The sequence below is a fragment of the Marmota marmota genome, unplaced genomic scaffold, assembly GCF_001458135.2.
Source record: "Marmota marmota marmota unplaced genomic scaffold, marMar, whole genome shotgun sequence".
NCBI classification, from domain to species: domain Eukaryota; kingdom Metazoa; phylum Chordata; class Mammalia; order Rodentia; family Sciuridae; genus Marmota; species Marmota marmota.
Window position 1 is genome coordinate 50125521 of NW_025999853.1, and position 12290 is coordinate 50137810.

Below are 12290 nucleotides of genomic sequence, written 5' to 3' on the forward strand. Positions count from 1 at the left end.
GCCCTGCGATTATTGAAGAAACCATTCTGAATAAAGGAAACTTAAAAGAAGGCAAAATAAATTGTTTGATTTTGGTTTTTGTATTATAAGAGAAATATGTTCCAGGGAGAACATTAGCTTGATGAGTCTACCAAATTGGAAGAAGCCATGTTTGTCATTTTCATGAACAGTGCTCACAGGTATTCAGATTTAAATGTAAGTACCTCAGCAAACATCAATAGGCTCTCAGTTCTTTGAGAGAAATACAATCCGTTTTACTGTGTCTTTGAAAGCTGCTTTTACTTGTTTGTTTCGAAGTGTATAGATGAAAGGGTTAAGCAAAGGGGCAACTGAAGTAGTGAGGATGGACACCACCTTGTTAATGGCCACTCCTTCCTTTGCTGAAGGCTTGACATAGATGAAGATGCAGCTGCCATAGGTGATGGAAACCACAATCATGTGGGAGGAGCAGGTGGAAAAGGCCTTTTTCCTTTGTTGGACAGAAGGAAATTTTAGAATGGTCTTGACGATGTATGTGTAGGAGAGAAAGACACACACCAAGGTAATAGTTAGTGTCAGTATGGCAAAACTTAAGATTATTTTCTCTAAAAACACTGTGTCTGAGCAGGTTATCTGTAGAAGGGGAGACGCATCACAGCCAAAATGATCAATCTCATTTGAGTCACAGAATTCCAACTGGAGGCCTAACCCAAGGGGTGGGAGGATGATCAGCAGGCCAGCAAACCAACAGCCGAGGACAAGTGTAGCACAGACTCTGTTGCTCATGATGGTTGTGTAGTGCAGAGGCTTACAGATGGCCACATAGCGGTCATAGGACATGGCAGCCAGGAGAAAAAATTCTGTTGCTCCAAAGAGGACAACAAAAAATACCTGGGTGGCACAAGCATTGTAAGTAACAGTGTTGTCACCAGTTGTCATGGTGTACAGGAATCTGGGAATACAAACAGTGGTGAATGAGACTTCCAGGAAAGAGAAATTTCGGAGGAAAAAATACATGGGAGTTTTAAGATGAGAATCCAAAAGTGTGAGTGTGATAATGGTGAGGTTCCCAGCCACACTCAACATGTAAGTGAGAAACAAAAATATGAAAATTAGAACTTGTAGTTTTGGATCATCCGTCAATCCCAGCAGGATGAATGTTGTTATTGCTGTATGATTTCTCATCCCTGCCTTGTGCCAAGTCACAAGTGAGTGGACCTGAAGAGAGGTGTCAAAAGAAGCCAGCATTGGAGCCTGACTGGAGACATCCCAGCCAGACAGCTCACTGCACTTAATATTCCTTTACCTGATAATCAATTATCATATTGAACACACCCAGACCATTGACATCTTACAAGAAAGTTTCTATAGGAAATTTTGAATATAGATCTTATGCTTGTAATTCTCTAATGACAAACCACATTAGTAAAAATGTCAAATAAGAACCAAACAAAACATAAATCGTATGTGCAGAATGCAGTTTATTAACAATATTGACTGCAGGTGATACTCTATGTGTTCTTATTCTGGAAGAACTATGACAATTTTAGACATCTCTTCTCCCATCTTTATCTTTCTTTGCCTTCCCCTGCCATCCTGTAATGTTCTATTTTGCAAATCAAGGACGATCTGTTAATTAGGATTTTATGTTGATAATTTAAAGTTGTTGCAATGAATTTTAACAGCAGCACATTCATGTTAGTGTTAATTTTTTCTTTGTGCTTAAATTATCTCTAAAAAGGGTGATAAGTTAGATCACAAAGGTGCATCTTAACTTTTTTGTTCTTATATTTTTTGAATGAAAAGTATTTCTTTTTATGAGTTCATTTTAGGATACACAGTATGAGTGAAACATTGTATTGGCGTTCATTTTAATATAATTTATCAAGCATGGAATGTAATTTTCTCTGATTCAGTCCTCACTACTTCCTCTTTCCCTTCTATTTATTCATAATTTTTATATTTATGCCTTCTGGACATACATGAGGATGCAATTGGTTGGGGCATATTCATAGATGTACATAGGAAAGTGTGTCAGATTCATTCCACCCTTCTTCCCCCTTCCCCTCCCTCTTCCTTGATCCCTTTCCTGTACTCCACTGTTCTCTCTTCTGTAGTGAAAAGAATTTGTAGACAGTTTTGAGACTCTTAGGCATTGTGTTTCTTGAACCTTTGAAGTGGTATAAAGAACCATTTTCTGGAACCTGAGCATGAACCTGATTGAGACCTGCTGTGGTGTTGGTCAAGGACAGAGCCCAGGAGGAGAGATCTGTGGTGTTGCTTTCTTTGCAGCCTGGTCCACCCAGTCTTCTTAGTGCCACTCAGTCACCTGGGTCTGTCTGTGACCTCTTTTTTAATGATTCCTGCTGTTTCATTCCAATCATTCTCCCTGCTAATTTACCAACTGTCTTCCTAATCTTGTTTATGTTCTCTGGGTTTTTGGTAATGTAACTAGCTCAGGCAACATCTAGGAACAGATGGACTCTTACAAACTCATCTTTGTAAACAAATAATAAAGTTCCCTACCTTTCTCTTTGGCCTTTATCTCTGTCCATTTCAGCACTTCCCAGAAGTTTCAAGCCTCCTTGTATTCAAATTGATGTATTTTCAGGAACCACGTTAAATATGGGCTCAGGGAATTCTGCTTCACTTTGTATTCAAACTTAAACCCTCATTGCACTTCCATATTTTAAACAGCTGTTTTCAGATATACAACTTGTAAAAGAAAATATTATAAATTCATTATCAGCAGTGTGTATGCATATTTCATAACTTAAAAATTATAAAATGTTATTATAAAATATGACATTATAAAATATGTATATTAGAAGGGGGATTGTTAAATGTTCAGTTTTAGATATAGCTCATAATTTGTAGAAAAAAAATACTACAAACTTTTGTATAAAAGAGGAAGAAACTAAGTTTTTAATTTTTTAAACAACTGCCTCATTTGCATCCAATGTTTGTGGTCCATTTGAGAATCAAAGACAAGTTTCTTTTCTCTTATTTATTACTGTCCAAGAAAACAATCAACATTCTTTCATTCAAATAAATATTCAATAATTACTTATGATGTGTAGAGCATTATATGAGATACTCACTTATAGGTTCACCTATGAAAAAATTGCTCCCTAAAGAAGATTTGAGGTCACCAGTAGAAAATACTATTGCATATTAACACATTTTCATTGACATGGTAACACAAGGTAACAGCAGAAATGTAATTTTGCATTTGAAATAGTAACTATATTATGCTTCTCCCTTGACATTTATTCTTAGTTATACTAGTATATATTCATATTTTCCTATATCAGTTTAGATCCAACAGGCTCTGTACAAAATTTGGCAGTTCAAGGTGTCACCAAAAGCAGAACATATGGCTTAGGGTACAAGTAGATGATTTTAGAACAGGAAAACTGCATGGGAGGAATAATTCACCTGAGAGATCGTATTGTACCATCAGGACCCCTGGCAAATACAAGGTGATAGACCAGGTTTATTTATTCACACTGAATTACCCCTGTTCCCCTCCCTCCCTCTCTTCTCTCCCATGTATTCTTAGTTACTTTGGTGATTCAGTTTTTATTTTTTTTCATGAGCTGTCTAGTGCATTTTTAAAATATATTGCAGACACTTGTATATTATGTTTGAAACAAACCTCATTTAGTCTTCATTTGTGACCAAGACTTCTCACAGATTGGACAGTTTAGGTTCAAGAAGAGTTTGAATTCTGCATCTGCCAAATCTGTGGTAAAAAGACTTAAATACCTGATGGATAAAAAGGGGATGTTTCTTCTAATAACATATCTAATATGGATATTGTTTGATATCCATGACACTAGCAGACACTTCTGAGCAGAGGTGTCTTTTCTGTAGTCTTCTATGTTTCTAGAGAGTTAAAACAGTCTCCTCAACTGATACTCATGGCCAGGATAAAGGAGAAACTGGCCAACAGAGGAAAATTCTAATTTCATTTTTCTTCAGAATAACACTTTTATAGAATTAATTGTCAACCCCCTTCAATGAACCAAATATAAGATTTTAAAACTGATTGTACACCCTCTTCCTGATTTTCAGAATATGGAAAATATGTCACAAAAATTACATACTAATTATATACTTACTTTTTGGACCTGTCTTCATTAGAGGGCTTTGATAGAACCACAGTGTAGGAGCATTAGCTGTGGAGGAGCTTTGTGTGTATTCTGTGCCCACTATGTTTCACCTATCTCAGTCCCCACCCTAAGCCTCCACACGAGTACATGTATATGTGGACACACTTATGCACACACACTCACACTCAGGCAAGTGTGTCAATTGACAGTTCCTGTCTAGATTTTCATCACTCGGGCTATCCACACATCTAAAATGGCATCTTATACCAGATTACCCTTTGAATCTGTTAGTTCAAGAAAAAAAAAATAGTGGTGTAGAGTAAAAAGGGAAATTCTATTCTGTTGGAGAGCTCATGTGGTCTTGGTCAGGGAGGCAGGCTTCCCTGAAATTTCTGTAATAGCAGCCTTTGCTTTATATTGCAACCAGTGCACAGGGAACAACAGAGCAAACAACTCAGTCCTTGATGACTCAGTTTGAGAAATTATTCACAAATTGGTGGCAGTCTAATGAACAATGTAAAAATTTATGTAGCAATAGGGACAGTGTCCTCAGAGACCTGGAGAGTTTAATATGTTTGAATTCTCTTTTGATTACTTTGTTGAATCTCTGTATTTCCCCCAGGACTAAATCCTGCCTAGTACTTCATTTGTATTATATGTTATGTATTTTTTGACCTAAATGTCGTGTAAAATAAAAATCTTCTACTCAAAGAAAATTTAAGAAGTCCTGTTTTCAGATAGGAAAACTGAGGATCAGAGGACTGCGAGTCAGTGTGATTCCAGGGGTGGTGCAGGTTTTGAACAAAAGTTTATTTTATACTCCAGTATCTGCTTCTGTCGAACACAACATGAGCTCTTTCCCCCAATAATTAGGAGGCTCACTGGCATTTCAGATGTGATTTTCTCCCAGTTTGCCTGGCCCGCATTGTCAACCCCCCATTTCCTACTTGTATCTTTTCAGATAAGCAGTGGACCTACCTGTGATGTTTAAAGCAACAGAGAATTTTACATCTAAGCACTGAATGAAAAGTCCTTGGTCCTAGGATACATTCTCTCTCTATATATATATTTTTTACTTTGACTTCTCACTACTTTGTGGAAGTGACTAAGGGCTTTTTCTTTGACTGTTTCTGCCATGATTTCTGGACTCCAGCTCCTGCTGTTCCTGTTGATTCTTTTGTCACATGATGGAGTTTTTCACTGCAGCAGGTGTCTTGCCTGTCCCTCTCAGCACTGTTCCACACCCACTAGAGGCACTGTCAGACAGTGTCTGTCTGTCATCCCTGATAAAGGGGATAGGTTGTAGATAAAGGACATGTGTCTTTATTGAGTAAAGTTTTTTAAAATATATTCTTTTTAGATATTCCTGACATTAGAAAGTATTTTGACATATCGTACATATGTGGAGTATAATTTCCTGTTTTTGTGGTTGTACATGATGTGGAGTTACACTGATCGTATATTCATATATGAACAGAGGAAAGTTATGCAAAATTCATTCTACTGTTTTTTGAGTGAAGTTTTGAGGAATAGCTGATGAGCTTTAGCTAACACTGGTCATTTCTCTCCTTGTTCTGCTTCTTCTTTTTATCCATAGTTCCTGAATGCTGGTTTTATTGAGGGTGACAAAGTGCCCAGATAAAATATTTTCCAGCCTCCCTGACAGCTCATGTAGCTTCATGGCTAAGATTATGGCTGATAATAGATTTTTGTGAAATCCCTTCCCCTGCTTCTTAGTTCCATTCCTAGTTTTTTGAGGAAACTGTATACAGATTTCCATAGTAGTTGTACTAATTTCAAATCCCACCAACAGTGTAAAAGTGTTCTTTTTTCTCCTCATCTTCTCCAGAGTTTATTATTATTTGTATGCTTGATGCTTGCCATTCTGAATGGTGTGAGATAAAATCTCAGTGTAGGTTTTATTTATTTATTTATTTTTTGGTACCAGGGATTGAACTCAGTGACACTCAACCACTGAGCCACATCGCCAGCACTGTTTTGTATTTTATTTAGAGACATGATCTCATTGAGTTGCTTAGAACCTCACCCTTGCTGAGGCTGGCTTTGAACTCACAATCCTTCTGCTTTAGCTTTCTAAGCTGAGCTTCTGGGATTACAGGTGTGAGCCTCTGTGCCCAGCCTTCAGTGTAGTTTTGATTTACATTTCCTAATTGCTAATGATGTTGAACATTTTTCATCTATTTGTTGACCATTTCTATTTTTTATCTTGAGAAGAGTTTAATCCATTTGCTCATTTATTAATTGGGTTATTTGATTTTTTGGTGTTAAGTATTTTTTAGTTTTTTATTTATTCTAGATATTAATCCTCTGTCACAGAGTAGTGAGCAAAGATTTTCTGTGATTCTGTAGGTTCTTTCTTCACCTTCCTAATTCTTTGCTGTGCAGAAGCTTTTTAATTGATTCCATCTTAGGGGAAATATCATTTGGTTGTATCTATTATGTATCTATCATTGATCTGTCATCATTCTATCAACTATTTCTCACTTTTCTATTAATCATCTATTGTATGCAAACATAGCAGCAGGAGGTCACCTGTCAGTATCCAAGGTTGCTCAAGGGTGGGGCTATTGTACTTGCACCAGACAGGTGAAATGCAGTCACTTGGCAGCTTGGTAAGGTTGCCTGTGGTATGTGTCATGTCCCTGCCAGTCTCTAGGGCCTGTGTGTGGGTTGGGGTCACTCTAATGTACCTAGGTAATGCATCATACTCTGTGCAACCTGTACCTTTCAATCACCATGGGAAGCACAGTTTGGTGTGTGGGGGGGTATAGCAGCAGCTCCACAGAGCAACTCATTCACTGCACTGGGTGAAGAACACAGTTGGATTGGGTCTCAAATGGAGCATCCTGGGTTGGGGGGAGTACTACATGAACTGCTTTTGCCTCTGGTGTAGTGCAGTGGGGCACACACCCTGATGATGTCAGACTGTCACTTTTGAAGATGACATGACCTTATATATATTAAGAAAGACCTCCAAACTCCAACAAAAACTAACTAGAACTAACAAATTCATTCAAGTTGCACACAAAATGAACATACAGAATAAATAGCATTTGAATACACCAATAGGAAATGACTTGAATCATAAATCGAGAAAGAAATTTCATTCATAATAGTTAAAAAATCGATGCTTATGAATAAATTTAAGCAACGAGGTGCAAGATCTCTCTATATAATAAAAACTATAAAATTTTGGTGAAAGAAATTGAAGAGGACACACATACAAAAATGGAAAGATATCCTATGTTTTTGGGTTAGAAGAATCAATATTGTTAGCATGTCTATAACATCCCAAACCATCTACATGTTTAATGAAATCTCTATCAAAATGCCAATGGTTTTTTCACCAAACATGAACGCATAATTCTGAAATTTGTATGGAACCACAGAAAACCCCAAATAGCCAAATCAATCAACCACAAATAACCATTCAAAAAATATGAAGCAGGAGTCATCCTGTTACTACCTAAGTTGAAAACACATTGTAAAACTGTAGTAATCAAAATGGCATAGTTTTGGCATAGAATCAGGGACATAGACCAGTGGAGCAAAATAGCCTAGAAGAAAACAGAAATATATACATCTAAGCCAACTGATTTTTGACAAAATAAGAGAGTTTTTCCCTAAAAGGTTCTGGGAGAATTGGATATCAACATGCAGAAGACTGAAAGTAGACTCCTGACTCTCTCCAGTTACAGAAATGAGTTAAAATGAACGTATATATTAACTATTAGATCTTAAACATTTTTATGAAGATAGTGATGTCCTGCCTTGTGGTTTTAAGGTTTGACTTACATGGTGTGCTTACCACTATCTCCCAGCATATTCATACATTTCCTCTCTCCCACAGATATTCTGTGTACATTCGGCTAATGTTAACCAAATTCTGACGATTCATTGCTGACTATTCTGATGTCTTTATCTGGAACATAGGAAAGAATTTCACTGATCTCTGATCTAAGCATGGAATTAGATACAGGAGGAGTAGAATATATACCTCTTGTTGCAGAAGGATTTCAAGTGGAATGGCCAACATTTTATAGTCCTATTATATTAATGAAATCAATTTAATATCTATTCTTCCCAGTACCCTATAAAACAGACACTGTTAATATCCATATTTTAGAGTTGAGAAAGATAAGCTTCATTAAGTTCAAGAAAATAACCCTAGGTAATTCTGATAGATCATTGAGAGTATGAGACTTGAACTAAAGCCTATGTTTTAAATCACTGTGTGGCATTGCTTCTATTTTACCACACAGATTTTGAGAGAAATTTGGATGTGGAGGAACTTAATAATGTAGGTGTGATTGTTTAAGGACATCCTGTATCAGTTAAATGGTACCTCAATGAATCTGGAATAAATTGAAAATCAAATTAAAGACTAGAAATTCAAAATTGCAGAGGCTTTGCATACAAGCCCTTTATTCAGAAATACTATACATGCTCCAATACTTTCTGTGGGTCTGACAATTTGTATTCATGATCAGTACAATCCAGCTTTTACCTTAAATGCTTGAGAAGCACCATGCTCATGTTAGCATATATAAAGTATATGAACATACTGGGTTATGTTGCATTTGTACTCAAAACAGTAAACAACATCCCACAACATGTTAGGATATCATTAAACTACATAAACATGCTCAGATTAAAAAACAAATGTCCTTCCATTGAAATCAAGATCCTACCAGTACCTGTTAAAATTTAAGTTGTTACCCTGAATCCATTTGATGAGTGTTTTTTGTATGGTAGTTTATTCCTGCTATTTTCTAAGGCTCATAAATTGGAATATCTAGATATAAAATTAAATCCATACCTTATATTATTTTCACTTCACAGAATAGATATCTGGGGTGGCTTATGTTAGCAACAAAAGCAGTATATTTGAAGAAGTTAATGGAATAGAGCAGACCACAAAATTTGTGCTTTTTAGTGTCTAATCAATATAAACAAAAAGATAAAAATAAAACCATAATAGGATAAAGGAATAGATCCGTGTACAGTGTTTGCATGTAGTTGAAATATGACACTGAACCCCATTAATGTTTATAATGAATGGATATAAATAAAAACATCACCAGAAACTATCAAAGAGAGAGAAAATCTCTTGCTATTAACTTAAAAATATGTCATCTAAGAAAATAAACAATACAGATTTTTCAACATGGCGGTGAGTGTGGAGGCAGCGCTTTCAGTACCTCCTCAACAACGGGGTCAGAGAGACGCATGGATATGCTTAGATTCGACCTGCTGAGAAAGTCCTAGCAAAATTCCACTAAAGAGAGACCGGCCGGGAATTGGAAGGATTTTTGGAGGTGACAGTTTGCCCTAGACGAGTGAATCTCCGCCACGCAGCGCAGAGGTCCAGACCCGCCAGCTGCTGTCCGCGCGACCTGGCGACTGTCAGCTGCCTGCATGCGGCCCCTGCGTCAGGGCGGATAGCCTCCGAGGTGCAGCGCAGCAGGAGTGGTGCAGGGACTCTAGGAAGAGGTCTCTCGCCAAGCCTTCATGAAATAGCGAACCGGGAGCTGAAACCAACCAGAGACAAACCAGTCCCACCCCTCCCTTCGGACACTCCGGCAAGGAGCCTGGGGCCCGCCATAGCAGAGAGGAGACATCACCAGAGTTCCGCTGACAGAATTCCTTCCCAGCGGAATCCACGTTAACAGCACATAGAGGGCAGAAGCTCGGCTTGGAGGGCACAGCTCCGCCTATTGGAAGAGAAGAAAATGGGATTCAGCCATAGAACAGGGGATGCCAGCATGGCAGAGACCTGATGTCATCGGAGAGCGGCCGAGGAGAGAACTTCATCGGTGCCAGCGGCGATGGAAACAGTTGGTCTCCTGGTAGGGAGGGTGAGTCACAGATACCCGAGTCTCTCTCGCTTTGTCGTCGAGCCAGAGGGGAGGAGCGGGGCCACCGCCCGAGCCAGCAAGGTAAGCAGACCTGCGACAGAACGGCGGATCAGGCCCAGCGGCCTGCCGGCGTGGTACACACTTCACCCCAACTGGAGTAGGGGCAGAGCAGAGCCTTCGCCCGCGCCCAGATCAGGCCCAGCGGCCCGCCTGTGTGGTGGTCAAGTGACCCCAATTGGAGTGGGGGCGGAGCGGAACTGCCACCCGTGCCCGCAAGGTGGGCAGACCGGCGACCAACCTGCAGATCAGGCCTAGCGGTCCCCGGGCGTGGTAGGAGGGGCAGGGCAGAGCCTTCGCCCCCACCTGCAAGGTAGGCAGACCTGCGACAGAACGGCGGATCAGGCCCAGGGGTCCGCGGGCGTGGTAGACACCTCACACCAATTGGAGGAGGGGCAGAGCAGAGCCCCCGCCCGCACCTGCAAGGGAGACTTTTCAACTATACAAGAGCAATATAAATATATAGGGGGGGAAAAATTTCAAAAACACAACAGTTTCACCAAGAAGAAAGAAACGCAAGCAGTATGAAAAGACAAGGAAAGAAAGGACTACAAGCAATGCAGGTCAACTCAACTTTAGAAGAGGTAACAGCTGCAGCAGATGGAATGTCAGATAAAGAATTCAGGATATATATGCTTCAGATGATCTGGAGTATCAAGGAAGACATTAGACAGCAAAATCAGACAATGAAAGATCACTTCGACAAGGAATTACACAAACAAATCCAGGAAGCAAAGGATCAACTATACAGGGAGATAGAGGTTATAAAAAACAAACAAACAGAAATCCTAGAAATGCAGGAAGCAATAAACCAACTTAAAAACTCAATTGAGAATACTACCAGCAGAGTAGAACACTTAGAAGATAGAACATCAGACAATGAAGACAAAGTATTTCAACTGGAAAAGAACATAGACAGCTCAGCAAGACTGTTAAGAAACCATGAGCAGAACATCCAAGAAATATGGGATAACATTAAGAGACCAAACTTAAGAGTCATTGGGATACAGGAAGGTACAGAGCTCCAAACCAAAGGAATGAGCAGTCTATTCAATGAAATAATACGAGAAAACTTCCCAGACTTGAAGAATGAGACAGAATCCCAAATCCTAGAAGCCTACAGGACGCCGAATGTGCAAAATCATAAGAGATCCACACCTAGACACATTATAATGAAGATGCCCAACATACAGAATAAGGAGAGAATTTTAAAAGCTACAAGAGAAAGGAAGCAGATTACATTTAGGGGTAAGCCAATCAGGATAACAGCTGATCTTTCAACACAGACTCTGAAAGCTAGAAGATCCTGGAATAACATATTTCAAACACTGAAAGAAAATGGGTTCCAACCAAGAATTGTGTATCCAGCGAAATTAAGCTTCAGGATGGAAGATGAAATTAAAACCTTCCACGATAAACAAAAGTTTAAAGAATTCGCAGCTAGAAAACCATCTCTTCAAAACATCCTCGCCAAAGCATTACAGGAAGAGGAAATGGAAAATAACAATGAAAACCAACAGTGGGAGGTAGGACAGTAAAGGGGGGGAAAATAATCAAAGAGGAAAACAAACCATGTTTAGTAACAGAAATAAACAAATATGGCTGGAAGAACAACCCATATCTCAATAATAACCCTAAATGTTAATGGCTTAAACTCACCAATTAAGAGACACAGGCTAGTAGAATGGATCACAAAACAAGACCCAACAATATGCTGCCTACAGGAGACGCATTTGATAGGAAAAGACATACATAGGCTGAAGGTGAAAGGTTGGGAAAAATCATATCACTCATATGGACTTCGGAAACAAGCAGGAGTGTCCATACTCATATCAAATAAAATAGATTTCAAGCCAAAGTTAATCAAAAGGGATAAAGAGGGACACTACATACTGCTTAAGGGAACCATACACCAACAAGACATAACAATCATAAATATTTATGCCCCAAACAATGGTGCAGCTATGTTCGTCAAACAAACTCTTCTCAAGTTCAAGAGTCTAATAGACCACCATACCATAATCATGGGAGACTTCAACACACCTCTCTCGCCACTGGACAGATCTTCCAAACAAAAGTTGAATAAGGAAACTATAGAACTCAATAACACTATTAATAACCTAGACCTAATTGACATATATAGAGTATACCACCCAACATCAAGCAGTTACACTTTTTTCTCAGCAGCACATGGATCCTTCTCAAAAATAGATCATATATTATGTCACAGGGCAACTCTTAGACAATATAAAGGAGTAGA

The 12290-nt window shown here is 38.8% G+C and overlaps 1 protein-coding gene across 1 annotated transcript; it reads right to left on the reverse strand.

Annotated features, from left to right (window-relative positions):
• Nucleotides 1-225: 225 nt before the first annotated feature.
• Nucleotides 226-1164, reverse strand: LOC107139837 (olfactory receptor 6C2-like). Its single transcript, XM_015482679.1, has one exon. The coding sequence runs from the start codon at nucleotides 1162-1164 to the stop codon at nucleotides 226-228; it is 939 nt and encodes a 312-aa protein (XP_015338165.1).
• Between the last annotated feature and the right edge of the window lie 11126 nt (nucleotides 1165-12290).

Coding starts and splice junctions, on each gene's coding strand:
- LOC107139837 (XM_015482679.1), bottom strand. CDS start 1,164: ATGAGAAATCATACAGCAATAACAACATTCATCCTGCTGGGATTGACG.